The sequence below is a fragment of the Pezoporus flaviventris genome, unplaced genomic scaffold, assembly GCF_033815535.1.
Source record: "Pezoporus flaviventris isolate CSIRO_AGI_PZ_B2104156 unplaced genomic scaffold, CSIRO_AGI_Pfla_v1 ptg000031l, whole genome shotgun sequence".
Lineage (NCBI taxonomy): Eukaryota > Metazoa > Chordata > Aves > Psittaciformes > Psittacidae > Pezoporus > Pezoporus flaviventris.
Window position 1 is genome coordinate 7505919 of NW_026892579.1, and position 16721 is coordinate 7522639.

Sequence of the window (16721 nt, forward strand, 5' to 3'; positions counted from 1 at the left end):
CCTTCTAGGACAGGTGTTTGTGTATTGTTTCTTAAAAAAATGTTGCAAGAGTTTAAATTCCACTGAAAAAACCCAAACCCAAACCCAAACTTATTCCACAATTGAAGTTTATCCGGGAGTTAGTGCTAGACACAGGCTGTGGGGCAATTGCGCTGGGAGCGCTGGGAAGACGTGCAGCTCCCAGAACCACCTCCGGGTCACTGTCAGTGGTCTTGAAGCTCCGTAAATTTCACATTACTAAAATAGCTCCCCAGGGGATTTGTGGCGGTGCCTTTCTTTCCCCAGCCAGAGGGGGAGCAGGCTCAGGTGGTCTTGACGTCTGTCAAAGTAAGCAAAACAACCCCGAGGCCTAATGAGAAGCTCTTTGAATGACAAGCTCAACGCATCTGCAAGAACATTTCGTTTTAGCAGTCTCCCAGTGGCATGAAGTGCAGCAGGTTAAAAGGAGACTTGGACAGACTCAGTGCTTTAGCATTTAACTCATTTTAAATGTTCTCTCACAAAAGACAGCAAACAGGCCTGAGGTCAAACTTTCAGTGTACCTGGAAAACTTAGAGGTCCATGTTGCATTGAAAGTATTGCTGCTTGCTTTAAACTCTGCAAAGAGCTTCTGTAAACATGACCCTGCCACAGCAGTTTTCCCTGAGTGCTGCAGGACAGCCAGGGAGTATCTGGTGTTTTTATCAGCAAGCCTGACAGAAAAGCTGCATTTCACTGCAGGCTATGATTTTGAGCGTATGTCAGTGAAACCCTACGGTAGCAAGTCCCCGAGTAGTCTCCAGAGGACCAGCTCCCTGGCAAGTGATTTTTCTGGTGTATAGATTCAACTGTTGAAAGTCTCCCAAGCAAAACTCCCCTCCCTCCTCTGTTCTCCCTTGTGCAGGCTGTTTGTCATATGGAGTCTTCCAAGCAAACGGGAGCAGGATTTTGCAATGACCAGCTGGCAGAAAGAAGGAAAGTACGTTGCGTTACTGGGCTGTCGGCTGCGAGGCTCGCTTTGTAAATCAGCCTTTAAAGACCACCGTGTTAAATGGTATATCAAGCATCTGCCCACTGCTAAAAATTGGCTTTTTACAAGACATCCCTGGATGTCCAGTAATTTAGATATTTGTTCCTTATAAGGAGGGCAAAGATTGAGAATTGGGGACAGTTACAAACTCTGAGAAGACAGATGCCAAGACCATCTGCTTCAAGAAATACCAGCAAGTTGCAAGAGGGTATGTGGGACATCTCTCCTCTTGCACAGGAAAAGAAGTCCAAGAAGACGGCACAAGGCCAAAGGAACTATCAAGCTTCCCAGGCAGAACTCCAAGAATGATGGAGGTAGTTCACTCCTCTGTAAAAACTTGCACTGTAAAAATAATTGGTATTAATACAAGTGGCAGCATATTGGCACGTCATTGCTGAAAGTTACAGAGCACTATGATGCTGTGACAGCAGCCCTGCACTCTAGCTTGCGTGCATTCCTTCCCGGCAGCACAACGTGCTTGACTCCAGCCCTCCCAGGAAGCTCCCTTCTGCTTGAATCACATTGCATTCTCTGCCTAATGTTAGAGGGGAGTAACTTGGGGGAACTTGAAATGCACTTTTTGCTCTTTCTCCCAGCACTGCCTTTCCTCTGGCATTGTCTGCTCACGCGCCAAGTCAGCCCAGGGAACTCGGTCTAGACTCGCTCTGACCAACATTTGTAACACCATTTTCTGGTGAAACATGAAATTGGGAAGATAAGAGCAAGACATGATTCAAGTTAATGAGCCCAGCAAGAAATCTTTTCCCAGGTGTCTGCTGGAAAGACAAGTCTAGACTCACACCACACACACACACCGTCTGTCCTTGTGCACAGCAAACCAGCTGACAGTGTGAGCTTTGGAATTTGCAACTCTAAGATGACAAGAGGGAATTATCCTCATAAAAATTCCCCCTGCAGGCTTCAGTGCAGATGTGAGAAATTCCACGAAAGATTAACACGGAGACCAACTGTGAGGGACAAAGGGTTTTATCTCAGAGTTTCTGGGGGAATTTTGATTCTGGGCTTGTTGCAAACATTTAATCCCAATTCATCAGCCTCAGCAGAATTGATTGAGTCAACACTTCTTTTTTTTTTTTTCTCTCCTAAGACACCTAGTTATAGTACTACAAATATTTATACATCTCTTTTTATACTTTGTATATTTTGTGTCTCTGTATGTGTGTGTGTATATATATATATGAAGTTCTGCCTGGTAGGTGACACATGGGAAAACAGTCCCAACTACAGGCCAAGCATTTTGCGTGTTATGATTGAAAGGCTTTTAAGCATTTGGAAAAGGCGTTTGTGATGTGGAAACCAATAGAGTCCTGTGAGAAGTTTTTGTTATCTGTCTATCTGCTCTATTCCTCCTCTCCTCCCCCGTTCCCTGTACTTACAAGCTGTTAATGGCCAGGGCACGCTGCCACACATCCATTTAGGAAATGGATTTGAAGGAAGAAAACCACTCTAAATTATTTCTGCCTACTTTTGGCTGACACAGCACTCAGGCACAGTGCACACCAGAGCTCAACTCCCAGCTCAGGAGTTAAGTCGTCTCTGTGAAAAGCACCACGTCGGAAATTCACCCTCTGTGACACAGCAACAGCTCACTCCCACCTGCACCCTTAAGGGCTGGGAAACAGCAACAGCCTCTTCTCTCCTTGCAGAGGGGGTGGTCCCTGGGACACAGTACTCCGGCTCTTTTGTGTCTCTCCAGGCTTCACAATTTCCTACCTCAATACTGGCATGGGTGCAAGGCCAGAAAATGTCCAGTTACCTCCAGCGCACCTGTTGTGTAAGCAGTGTGCGGAGCTTGTCAGGTACACAGGGCTGCCAAGATGGGAAAGTAAACAGAAACATGAAAACTTTGTGCAGCTACGTGAACAGCATGAATGGACACTGGAAAGACTTAAGCTCAGTTTAGAGAGTTGGTCTAAAGCGTGTAAGCTCCATCTTCACTCATAAGGGCCTAACTTTCAAAGAGTACTCACTAGGGAACAGAATTGTCTTGTTAATCAGCCAAAAAATCCCAAATCAACAAAACTGCACAAAACAACGAACCCACTTCCTTCCATCCACACAATTTGAGATCCTTTGCGTATCATCGATTGAAGCACCTTATCTTCTATGCTACTAGTCAATTAAGGCAATTATTCCTTTGCTATTGCTTATCCTTGATAAGCAGCCATTAGGGTTATAGTAAACAATATAGGGTAACTCAAAACTGTAATTGAAGACTGATTCATGGGATAAAAATGTGTAATTAATGTCTTTCCATTATGTGCTTAAAAAGAGAGAAGATGGGGACTGCAAAGGATTTGTTTCTCCTGCTTTCAACTTGCATTAGTTTTGTATGAAGTGTAAGAGAATGGGTTTATCTGAACACTGGTACACAACTGCAAATGAAAATACCAAATAGTAAGAAATACGTTATATGGACATGCTAGACAGAAGAATTAAAGATAACCAGACTTCTTATAAAAAGATTTATTAAAAATAAGTTCTTTAAAGAGGAAAAAGTGTGACCCACCTATATACATTAAATTGGCAAATCCTTCATGGGGCTTATAATACAATGTATTCCAAACTGAGCAAGAGACATTACATCTTTTTTTTAAATGTGTCATGCTTATTGGAACATAAAAGCATACGGGAAGAGAAAAAACAAACACTTAACACACAATCATTACAAGCAAACTCTGGGAAATCAATGACTACTTGCAAAGATGAAACTTAGTGATCAGCATGATGCTATAGTTAAAGGAAGACAGAAATAAGAGTTCATGAATAGTCTTCAGTGGATACAGTTTATCTGACAGCTGCTAGCTTCCAATTAGTTCTTCATTTGTATTGCGAGTTAAAAGATCTTAGCAAATGGGTTTGTGTTCTATAAATGTAGAAGTATACTGGGGACAACAAAATACCACCCAAAAACAGGTAAAGAAATGCAGCTTTTCCAGCTCCATTGCAGCAGGTATTAAAGATACTTCTTAGGAAGCAAGTTACATAATTGCTCCTTTTCTCTTTTAACTCCCCACATCTCTGGCAGTCAGAACCACAAAAATAGTTTTTCTTAAAATTATTTTATTTTACAAGAGTGTTTTGCATAAACAGTGACATGACAACACTTGATTCCGCATGCTTCAGATGACCTCAGCTTCTCATACCCAGAGGTCATATTGAGAAGGAAATCCTTTCAGTTGTGTCTTTAGAAGATTTCCCATTTTTTAGTGCATACATACACAGCTAGCTGAGAACTGCAGTATTACAAACTTCTACTCATCCTTACAGAATTCATTCTAATCTCAGATGTACACAGGACTTAAGTCCTGAGAGCTCTGTAGCATCCTCTTTAGTCCCATAGTTTAATAAGACCATCCCAGCCGCACGTAATGACTTTAGATGTTTCATGTGGATGCCACACTGCACCAATACAGACTTTATCATGTGCTTTTAATCTGCTGTAGAGTTTTGTTGTCTTCCAGTCCCAGATGTTAAGTTTTCCATCTGCATCTCCAGATATCACATAGCTGTATTAACAGGATTGAAATAAAAGCTGTATCATCATATAATACGCTTGTATTATAATACTTCTATATTGAGCAATGGAAAAGGGCTTCACCCCGTGAGCTTCCTGTGCGACAGTCTGCAAACGTATCTACCAAAGAATTAGCATTCATCCTGTGTTCTAATGCGCATAAATCCTGCAGAAGGCGATTCATCAACTGCAAGGTAAATGTGCTAAGCAATGTGATTATACCATATACTGTGTTACTGGAACTAAAGAGAATACATCAGCAAGAGAGAGAGTGCTGGAAGTTTCTCTAAAATTTATAGATGATTCTACTTTTTCCTGCAGTGTTGCTGAGGTTATTCTCCAGTTTTTATAGTAATACGTATTTTATGCATGTATAGTGGTAAATGTATGAGCGTATTACTGAGCAAAGAGGATGAAAAATACAGTTCTCTGAACAATAAATGAGGATACCCACACCAGGCCTGCAAATGGGCAATACTGGGCAAGTCTGAATCCCAGGTATTTTAGACAAGTACGTATTGTGGGAACAGACCCTGTGCTACAGACCACACACAAAAAGAGCCAGATGCACAGGAGGCTTATGGCTTGCTACACCAGGGCTAGTCTCTGAATGGTTTAACAGCAGTGTAAATCATCTTTGCAGAATGGGGGATCAGGACTACATGGACTGTTACCTAAATGCTGCTCAGAGTAACCACTGAGTATAACTTAGTCTGATCAAATGACAAAATTAAACGCTCCGTTCTGCTGCTTGGCTAGAGAACTCTGTCTGATGCCCAGTTAATATGATGGCTGTGCATCAATGAATACTGCAGAAGATTCAAAAAGAAATTTAGTGTCTGTACTAGCAAGTTTTAAGATGAAGCTTATTCTCTCAAAATAAGACTTACCTCATGTCAGGTGAAAAATCCACTTGACAAGCGTAGCCAGCTACCATGTGACCTTTGAAAATTTTCTTTTTGTTTAATCTGAATCTGTTCTGAGCTCCAAAAATCAGAATTTGGTTATCCATCGACTGGCAAGCCAACCATTTCCCTATAAATGCAATAAACAAAGGTGGTATCAGAGTGCTGCATTTGAATAAACAGACTTAACTGGAATGTTTGAAGAGATTTTTATAACTTTTCTTGCACTATCTTAATCCAGATGTTCTTTATGTAACAGGGTTCCAGGTAGCAGCTGATATTTCTTCTGCCTGGTACAACTGTCAAGAGACAAAACCTTACATTTGACAGGAGTTGAGACACCTATTCCTACAAAATGCACTCAGGACTCCAGATAAGCTCTGGCTGTTACAAAAATATCAACCTGTATCAACGCCATTGACTTACTGGTAAGTTTTTAAGCTACTAAATTTACTAGTGCACATAATCAAGTAATTCAGATGAGGGGGAAAAAAGAAAACATCTAGCTGCAATCTATCTGATTACCTGTCTTGTGGATAGTCTAAGACTGTCACCTCTTATTTTCTTTAGAGGAAAAGCACATCTACGGTAGACAGGGGAGTTTTTAAATCGTTACATTTTTGCAACTATTTAGTATTCTCTGCCCTAACAGAATGCAATTTAATAAAGATAATTCAGTGAAAGAGAAAAACCCAGGCTTTTCTCTTCTTAACTCTACCTCATTTTGCATCTTGGCAGTGCATTAACTCCTGCCTGAGAATCCAATGAAGATAATGTGTTACAGAACACCACAGAACAGAGACTCCTGTCCTGAATTCAGCATATAGTCACTGTCTTTACAGATTCTTATGCAAACAGTGACAACATAAAATGTGCTGACTTGACTGTAAATCTGATCACACTTACAGCTACTAGCTGGGAATTTGAGGATTTTTGCAGCCTCCCAAAGAAACAAATCAAATGTATACCACCAGCATGTTACTCTCCTACTTCTTAAAAAGTCTTGTTTCCTCCATCACTCAGGAGGAAAAATTTAATTGATAGGATTCTTAAATCAGTGCCCATAAGTAGAAAATTTCCACATATGTAAGATTTTCAGTTGACTTTTCTTTAAAGGACTCAGCTCCTTTATTGACACTAAAATGATTCATGACACGTCTGGCACAATCTGCAGCTTAACTATTCCTAAATAACTTCTTTTGTGCGATACTGGACTATTATAGTAATGATAAAGTTACTTAATGTGACAGTTAACTAATGTGTTAGTTAAGGTGATGTCTTGAGCTGAAAAGATGACTACTTCATTCCCAACATCATTTGCTGTCTCATCTCAGAAATCAAATACACAAATGACAGCAGCCAGAACTGGAAAAAGAATGAAAAATCCAGTATTTCAATATGGAAGGATATGAACTGAAAAATTGGATTAGAATACAGCAAGTTGTGCAGAAACAGGGGTTGAAAAAGGCCAGCTTGGGAAGCTAATGCTTTTAAACACAGCTATCTCTTTCTCCAGAATCTTCCTTTTTATATTAGAAACCCACTTCTATTGTTAAGAATAAAGTATCTACACTGGAAAGCCATACAATTTGATGTTGACAGCTGGCTGAAAACGTTAGCTGTACAACAAGTTGATCAGTCAGTACTTGGCATAATGGGACTGTTAACTGTAAATCTGGCAACACTTCAATAATGTTTACACTAAAGCAATTTAATTTTGGCCAAAACAAAGACTGTCCTGTTAGAAGGATTTTCATTGACTACTGGAAGCTCTAAACCTTTATTCTCCTTCAGTCTGCTTCTAATTGAAGAACATAAACATCAGAGAAATATTAACATCCAGAAACAGAGGTAATTTGGTATTTCTCTTTGCAAGAATTGTTTTGGGCTATATTCAGAACAGAAAAGAATAGCATTACCAGGATCATGTACAACATCAGTTTCTGCTTTAACTGTGGCACCACAAGGACTGCTGTACTTCCTTAGTACTTTGCAGCCATTGTCAGTTCCCACCATTGTTTCTCTTAATATTTTAAATATATCAAAAAGCATATTGAGCTCTATGAAAAGAAAGAGTCCTTTTGCCCTGTTTGGATGAAGGTCTAAATTTAAGCCGATACATTTATCCTGATATAACTCTAATTTTTGACATATTTTTTATCCTTAAGACTTTTAAATCAAACCCAGATCCAGTCCAATCTTGGAATAAATGCACACACTGGTTCGGAATGGGTTATGTGGGGTGACAGCATAGCAACATTATGGAGATATAATCAGTAAGACGTGCCTATGTAAACTATGCCTAAGAAGGCAGTAAAGTTTTAACTTACCGTTTGGAGACAAAGTCACAGCTGGCATTGAATGCATACTTGGCTCAGCAATATACTTGAAGTCTACAGGAATGTCCCTGCAAAAGGAAGAAGTATGTTTTATGAAGACATGGAGATATTCCAAAGGGCTGCCTCCAGTCAGCTGATTTACTCAGCCACTGAGCCATGTAGAGTGTATCGTGGCGCCCAAAGGATGAATGTGTAAAAGCTCAAAAACATTAGGAATGCCCACCTAGGCGGCTCCAGTTGCAGAGCCACCTAGAGGATAACCTTTGAGAGTGAATTTACCTCAATCAAATAATCCCAAGTGCAAAGCAGAATCATAATTCCAATTGTTAAAGAGTAAAACTGCAACACAAAGATATTCTATTGCCTCCAGTTTAACTGCAGCTCTTACAAAATTCTTATGTAGGTAAGTAGAATAGACTGATAAATGCAGGTATTTTACTGGAATGTCTTATTTTCTGGAATGTCTTATGTGTTTTAATCGTCAGTCCCTGCAAATGCCCTTTTCATCCTAATCTCCCAGAAAAGATTGCTAACCAATTCTGAATGTTCACAAACCTGAACCGTGATCTCCCTGGTCTCAACTGCATACAGGACTATGCCAGTGCATATTAAGAACATACACTGTCCTAGACAAGGCTTAAGGAAAAAAGAAGTACAGTCTAGTCCTTACTCAACAGAAATGTAATTTGGTTTTGACTATATAAATTAAATTACTAACGGTCATGCATACTCACAGTATTCCTCATACCCTACACTAGAAGACTGGTAAGAAGGGAAGGCATGCACATGTCTTTCTCATTAAGCAAAAGAATTCTCCAGCAGAAAATAGATTTGATTAATGTATTTAGCGTAAAGCACATTTAAAATGTTCTGTAGCAACATTAATTAATACAAAGGGTTTATGACTGGTTTATGACTTCATTGTTTAATTCACACAAGTAGAAGAGCTGCTGGGACACTATTGGAGCAGAGTGTGGGTGGCTGTTCTGTACTAGCTGACCAAGCCTTGCTGGATGGCAATATGGTTGACATTAGCAAGGTAATTACAATTCTATTTTGTTACAGAGTAAGTGATTTCCTGTCATCTTATGTTAAGCAAAATGCACACAGGCAACAGGGCGAGAAGTGTTCTGTTGTCAGGAAACAACACAAATGCTCCTGTGAGTTAGATGGTAAAATCATTTACCCCTCAGAATAAGAAGGTCAATCCACTTAACACAATCTGTAGAAAAGAACATACCCAGGGATAATTGGCTTCCAAACAGGCAGGCCTAAGACTACTGTTGGACAGTAAAACTGTAAAGGAGTAGCAAAGTCCACATCTCTAAGGGCTGACCAACATGATGGCACAGAAAGTGCAGCCCCTCGCGCCCCACCCTATCCTTTTGCATCAACACCCAAACAGCTTCAAACCCCACCTGCAGCACAACACAAAGTCATCACTGCAGTAAGGCCAGATCCTGATCAGCTCCCACTACCCAACACTCCCTCAAGCCCACTGGTCATCTGGAGTCCTCAATGCCAAGGTAAAAGCAACCCCACTTTAGGCCCATTAAAAAAAAGCCTCATCACAGAAGATGCATCTCCAATGCCGAGTTGTATTGCAGCAAGAAATTTAAATGTAGCACAGGTTGTCCTGCTTTCTATTCCTTTACAGATGAAGGCAGGCTCATCTACAGGATTTATTCACGACAAGTCCGCTTTATGTTGAAGCATACCAGGCACACTTAGGACAGCTGCAAGATACACTGCATTAAGTTATCAGAGTAAAGAAATACACTTACATTTCACATTTTTTCCAGTCTAATTTCTAAATAAGTAATATCAGCCTGCTGCCTCAAGAAAAAGCTAAACAAAAAAAAAAAAAAAAAAAATCAAGAAAGATGCTGTCATAGCTTCCTGACCTCAATACTCATGTGATATACAGCTTGTTCAAATATTTAAAGATCTTCAGGTTCCCACTTCATAGCATTTCAAAGGCTGAAAAGTTTTAAATATCAAAAGTAGTACCTGCTAGATAAGATTTAGAAATGTGATACTCTGGGGTTCTAATACAACTTCTGCCCTAAGCGGCAGAGCAAAAAATCCTTTTAAAGAAAAGTGTATTTGTCTGTGTGTGTGTGATCAAACCAAACCAAAGCCCCAAACCCAACCAAACCCAATTTTAACATCTACACATCATGAAGAGCTCTCTCAAAGGGTACAGTATCTTTACTGAGAATGATGGAGAAAAGGCCTGCTGAGGGGTATAGCTTTACAGAGATGATAAGCCTCCTAAACCTGTCAGGATAATAACTAAGCTACCACAGTATAGTTCTTGCTTTGCTAGTTCACTTGAAGGTGAAAGGAAATAAAAGTCTCCAAGGTCAATTGCTCACATCATTTCACTGCTTTTCCAAGTAGGACCAGATGCACACGAAGCAGACAAAGACAAAGTAGTATCTTTCATTTCCAAAAGAACACTGCATATGATACCCATGCCAAGTTTAATATCCCTGCTGTAACAATACAATCACAGGAAATGAGAAAGCAGACAAGTTTAAAAGTACTCCCATTAAGATTCCTAAAGAAACCATATAATCTGCAAGAGTCTGTGCTATACTTGCAGTCTGAATGTTCAGCAACCAACCAGCTGCAATTGAGTGAGATCTATACCTGGGATGAACTCTCGGGGAAAGGAGATCTGAATTCTCAGCGGAGAAGTTCTCACTGTGATGAAGGCTGACATGGCACCCCATTACCAGCTCTGGCCAAGTCAAGGAGTTTACAAAACATACTACAAAATTCCTCTAGAGCATTGAAACAAAGCAATTAAACCAGCTTTAATTACTGGCTTTTAGGGCCATACTCGCATCATATTTCTGTAAGATACTAAAGAAATATTGTGCTGAAGAACATATGAACAAACATACAAAAAAGTATGTTTTAGTAACCAAATTACCCTAAGTTGCAAATTATTTTCCTTATGAACTTAGGAAAAAATGATTTAAGAAATCATTTTCCACAGAAGTTTAAGCTCTAAAAGCTTGTGTAGTGAATATATTAACTTGGCTTTAAAGCATTATAAATCCTTGGATCTTAAAATTTATGATAATACATATATCAAGGTATGTCGTGGAGAAAGTTTTTGAAGTCATGCTTACAAGGACAGCATTACACTTACTTTTTCTAAAACAAAAAAAAAAAACAACAACTACTGTTTTATGCCATATTGCCAACAGTTGATTTCCCTGTTATTTGAACAAGGAAGCATACAACAAGTTCAGTACGTATTTTTTTCTTCAGAGGGAAAAAGCTTCTGCTACTGGAACAATCAGGTTGTGATATTCCCATGCCAGAACCTTTTTGCCTTTCCTGCTCTTCCCCACAGAGTGACTAAATCCACCCACTTCACTATTTATTTCAGCCATCAACACAAAGCTCACAAAACAAGGGCAATCCAATCTCAAGGAAATAAGAGATTTGTGCAAGTGAGATCATCCTCCCACTCATTAGAGAGGAGGCATTCCTTAGAAGATATGCTACTGCAAAGATTTTTCTTTAAAGAGCTCAGTAAATGTATGGGTCTAATTATTAAGTACTGAACAGAGGCTCTCTTGGAGTGACATATGGTGACAACATTATATGTCTAGCCTAAACCTCAGTTCCCAGACTTTGGTCATTACCACTGCTGGTACTGGCAATGATAGCAGCTGATCACAGACACGCTGAGGGTTTTTGCTGGCTGCTTGGGTAACATTCAAATGTCACAGATTTTTTTGTCCCTTTTGTCTAGATTTGCCACAGAGCTGTCAATCTAGTGTCCGTATTGTGTAACAGCTTTGCATGTGTGAGCAGCAAGAGAAAGGAAACCGATACCTAAAGATATGGAATTGATTATTTCAGCGAGAAGTGTGAAATCCTAGAGGAATCTTACAGGTCCTAAGCTGAAAATCTTAGTACCTAAAAACTTGTGAAAAACATTTCAGATTGGAGAGATCTGCTTCCTCCTCAGGTATATTAAGAATTGGAAGTCATTTAAACTTATAGGTTTTATGATTTTTTCTTTGATAGACTCTCCCTTTTCTGTCATCTATTTTATTCATGAGTATCAATGATTGCCAAACCACCCAGAAATTAAGCTACTTTGATTAATGTATTTAGCAGAAAACACATGCAAAATGTCCTGTATCAACATTAATTAATAAAAAGGGGTTATGATTATTATATTAATGCTAAACTACTCATTTAATACATGGGCTAAGTATTATATGATACTATGCATATCCAAGTTCAAAGCATTCAAAACTGACACACATACACAAATGTAAGACTGCAGGTTAATTTAAGAGCTAATACTCAAGGAAAGGAGAGAGAACAGAGATCACTGTTAAAGTGCAGTGTGCTTCAGACTGACAGGCTACCTTATGCTTTCTTTGGGGGAGGAGGAAATCTGGGAAGTATCTCAAGCATTAAGCCAGCTCTTCCTCAACTAGCTAGAACTGGGTACACTCCAGTGTTCCACGTGCTATGCGCTCTTTTAAAAATAAACTCTCATCTCAGTTTGCTCATAATACACTTTAAGTTAAAATTAAAAAAATTAAACTTACCATTCCCAGACTCTTAAGCTCTTGTCATCAGATGTACTCACAAACCTTCTATTTTCATCCACAAACACAATGGTGTTGACAGCTCCCAAATGCCTATCATATTCCTGCACAATCTCACCACTTCGAATATCCCACTACAAATAAAAAAGTCAGAATAAGACCTTTATTTTTTACTAAATATCAAATTTTAGAGTAAGAGATAGTACACAGACATACCTGCACAATTTTCTTATCTGACATTCCTGCAACAAAGAGATTTTGTTTATCTTCGTCAGGATTGAACTTGACACAATAAGGAACCTTCCTGTTTGTGAATCTTGAAATACACTGCCCTGCAACAGAAAAACCATTCATAGTGCATCAGGGTGGAAGTTCTATGGGCTGATTAGTTCTTGCAGATACTGATGAAAACCATTCATTTTACTTTTACTTTCCTAACAGCAGAAAATACTTGTTTTATAGCCCTTGAGAGGATTAGAGAGTAGAATTTACCCTGCTCTTTGATTAGACCTTCTTTTACATGTTTATATTAATGCAACCTGCACAAACACACATATAAACTGTTCCCTACCTTTACTACAGCTTTCTAAAAATACAATTGCGCAGTACCCTGTATGTCATCAGGACATATTAAAACTATTAGGATCAGTCAGGACATCACAAGCCGACCAGTCTTTGCAAAGCATCACCTCCTTACCATCAGTGGTCTTCTCAACAAGAGACAAACTTGGGGAAGAATTCCTCAATCCTAAACTTAGAAAAGGGTAACAGTAATCCAACTGCAAAACAAACCACTGACCTCCTCCTCTCATAGTCTCAGCCATAAATACCCTGATTACATGTTATCCGTAACTTGCAGGAGCCTGTCTTAATCTGAAAGCTCAAGACATTTTTCAGATGTCTAAATGACCGAGTTCAGACTCAAGACTGGAGAATCTGACTTAAACCTTCCTAACTGTCTCCTGTGTAAGACTAGTAGCACTGCTAACCAAGAAAGCTAATGTTTCTTTCAAACATGGAAGCTTCCTGTCTTAGGAACAGACTTAAGGTTAAAAAGAATATTGACAAAAATCTATCCTGTATCTTTTTAGCTTAAGAAACTGCTAGAGCAGAATGCTACAGAGCATCTACCAGACGGTTCTGTGAGAGCATCAGGCCTACCCTCCATCTCCCTATACCAGCAGTTTATCTTATTTGGAGTGCTCTTCAAGTTCATGTTAACCAGAAGACTAAGTGAAAGAATTCTTTTAAATTAAGCATATTAAAGTATGATTCTATTACTAACTAGCATGCTTATATTTACAGGTATAAAAAGGTATAAAATTAATTGATCTGGTAAAACTTTGTCTTTTTGTTGAAAACTGTTCTACAAATAACTATCAGACTTCTCAAATACAAAAGGTATATGAAATAAAGCTATACAGGTAGTGTCAACTGCACCATTACACAAAACAAAACATTTAGGGGAAAAAAAAAGTGACTATTCATCCTGTAATAAAAGCCTGAGCACTGAACTACAAGATGACATTAAGGACAATTGGAAACAACATGACTGACGATATATCAGTATATTTACTATTAATTAAACATAGTGCCAAACAACAGTTTGTAAGCCTACCTGTTTCAGTGTCCCAGAGTTTAAGGTAGCGGTCATAAGCAGCACTAAGAAACCGAGTGCCAGCATTATTAAAACAGATGTCTCTAACAGCTTTGCTATGTCCTACAAGACAGAAAAAAAAATGCATTGATAAACTTCTATCTATTCATGCCTAAAATTAATGGTTTTGTGTCTTTAAAAATGTTATGCATGTTAAATGCTCCAGTCTTTAACAATGCAGAGAAAACAAGAAAACCACTCAGTGAAGTTATTCATGAGCACTAGTAAAGAAAAAAAAAAAAAAAAAAAAAAAAAAAATCAAGTAAAAGAAAGTGTAACTCCTAAAGAATAATGAAAATAAAACCCCCAAATCCTCACACCTCTAAAGCACTGGAGATAGAAACAACAGCACTTCACAGAACCAAGCATTATGAATCATTCATAAATTGATTTACAATCAATCTTCAAATCTTGAGTCACAGTTAAGATTTGCAAGAGGAATTTGAAACACTGTAATAATTGTCAATGTCTAACAAAAAAACAGGAAAGAAACACTAAAGGAGATACATTTAAAAGAGAAACATTTATAATTAGAAAACAAGTACAAAATATAGGAAATACTAGATCAGAAAATTAATAGTGCTTTCATCTGGTGTTAACCTTGTTATCCCTCAATGCCAATTGTTTCATGTGACCACTGCATTAGACTTGTGGGAGACCTCTTTAGTTACAATATTGGCACAGTAACTTAAATACAGCAAAATAGCAGGTGAATCTGGCTTATAATAAGGACCTTTGAGAAAAGCAGTCAAACTGTTTAGAAAGAGTAGGCTATCGAGAGATAACCTTTTTTGAGCCATCATTTTCATCGCACTGCTGTCATCAGAAACATTAGGTGAAAAAAAGACTTCTTTGTTATTACTCAACCTATATTCACTCAATGTTCTAGAAATGTTCCCATTTCAAAAGGGGAATCAGTTGCTTTTGTTCTGTATTCAAGGCTGCTAAGAAGTTTGTATTTCTGTCTCTCTCGGATATCTGCTTTAAAAAGCACTTGTTACATGAACAAAGACAGCAACTGAACCTAAAAAAAACACAAACTCCCATGCTTTTTGCACAGAAGAAATGACCTATTTGAGATGGGATCATCAGACCATGAGACGCCCTCACTGCATAAACACAGAGAGCTGCTGTTATCAACATGAAGTTGGGGCAATTTCAAGATTTTGCTTTTGAAAAGGAGTTTTGCATAAAGTATTGATGACTGCAGCACACTAATGTTTTGGTTTAAGGGTCATAAGATGTTTTACATGAACACTAAATTATACGGAATAATGACAAAGGCTCATTAAAAACTTGCACATTTTTCAATTCTTATTGCCAAGATCATACTGAATACTACGTGCTGGATGCCTACAAGCCTCCCCTATGATAAATTAATACGCAAACCTAAATCATATCCTTCCATGAAGTTGTCTTAAATGAAAAAAATCAGTTAAGAAAAGACTATTACCAATAAATGTTCGTAGACATCTTCGATCACCATATACTTCCCACAGCTTGGAAAAATAAAAGGGATGGGGAGAGAAGAAGACAGTTGTTAAATAATAATGATACTGAAATTATGTGCAAACATACATGGCAACATGTAATTAATTAAAGAATTAATTACAAACATATGACACCTACTGATTAATCATAACTATCACAACCCAGAAATTTAGAGGAATGCTCTGTCACCTTCTTGTTAGCAAAGCACCCTTAAAATAACTAAAACCCCCATACCGTATTCCAACTTTAAAGCCCTAAGTTTTTACTAGTAGAAATAAAACCAAAAAATATCACCAGCTTCCTAATATGATGCATGCTGGACTAAAATGAGAATAGTTCAAGACCACAAATGCTTCAATAAAACACTTCAAGAGAAACCTTTTGTGAGCTGTAAAACTAGGCTCCACAGAAAACGAATTATTATAGCAAAGGCAATAACCTGAGGAACCTGGAACCTTCTAAATGCTATTACTAAATGATCAACACTGTTCTAATACCAACAGTCTTGTATATTTTTCCATCTTTGCTCAAACAAATTTGCAATTGAAAAATCAAGTCAGAAAACCAAAAATAACACAGACAAAAGATATTTGGTAGAAGCACCAAATGCACTGTCTGTATTCAATGATAGTATTGTATATATAAAAAAACAGATACATTACCAGTAAAATAACTTACCTTAATTTTGCAATCCATAGAGCAAGACAACAGTATATGCCCAGAGAGAGGAAACAACCTAACTGCACTGACACCCTGTAAATAAGGACATAATTTAACAGTAAGTGGAGCATCTAGATGTTTCCTCTGTTCACTTGCCCTCTTTTCTAAGCAAAAAGCTTATCCTCATAAAATATACAGATACTGTGCCTTGAAAACAAATAACCTGCCCACATTCCATTTTGGAAACAGCAATGCATTTTGAACAATTGTTATTGACAAGCTGATTCACTTCAACAGCTGTATATATACCCTTTCCCAACACTCACACTGCTACTGTGGTAAACACAGCAAAGAAATCCAACCTGTGGGTTTAAGGTGACTGTTTCTGTATAACAAGCCTTTATGGGTGGGGCAGGTGAGGAATTTTTCCACAAAAAAGTTTCTGGGGACCTCCATTTCTTACACATACTACCAATGGCTTGTACCTAATGAACTCGGATTCCCTGAGTACAGCAGATTCCCACTTACCTATT

At 38.3% G+C, this 16721-nt stretch overlaps 1 protein-coding gene across 1 annotated transcript in view; it reads right to left on the bottom strand.

Annotated features, from left to right (window-relative positions):
- Positions 1–3481: 3481 nt before the first annotated feature.
- The window catches only part of CDC40 (cell division cycle 40), a 37154-nt gene continuing 23914 nt past the window's right edge, over positions 3482–16721 (bottom strand). Inside the window, exons 8-15 of the mRNA XM_061460107.1 lie at positions 16207–16281; positions 15491–15536; positions 13999–14100; positions 12597–12712; positions 12381–12514; positions 7783–7859; positions 5438–5582; positions 3482–4539 (exon numbers count right to left, since the gene is read on the bottom strand). Of these exons, the coding sequence (XP_061316091.1) occupies positions 4362–4539; positions 5438–5582; positions 7783–7859; positions 12381–12514; positions 12597–12712; positions 13999–14100; positions 15491–15536; positions 16207–16281 (873 nt within the window). The 3' untranslated portion in view covers positions 3482–4361. The remainder of the gene's footprint in view (positions 4540–5437; positions 5583–7782; positions 7860–12380; positions 12515–12596; positions 12713–13998; positions 14101–15490; positions 15537–16206; positions 16282–16721) is intronic.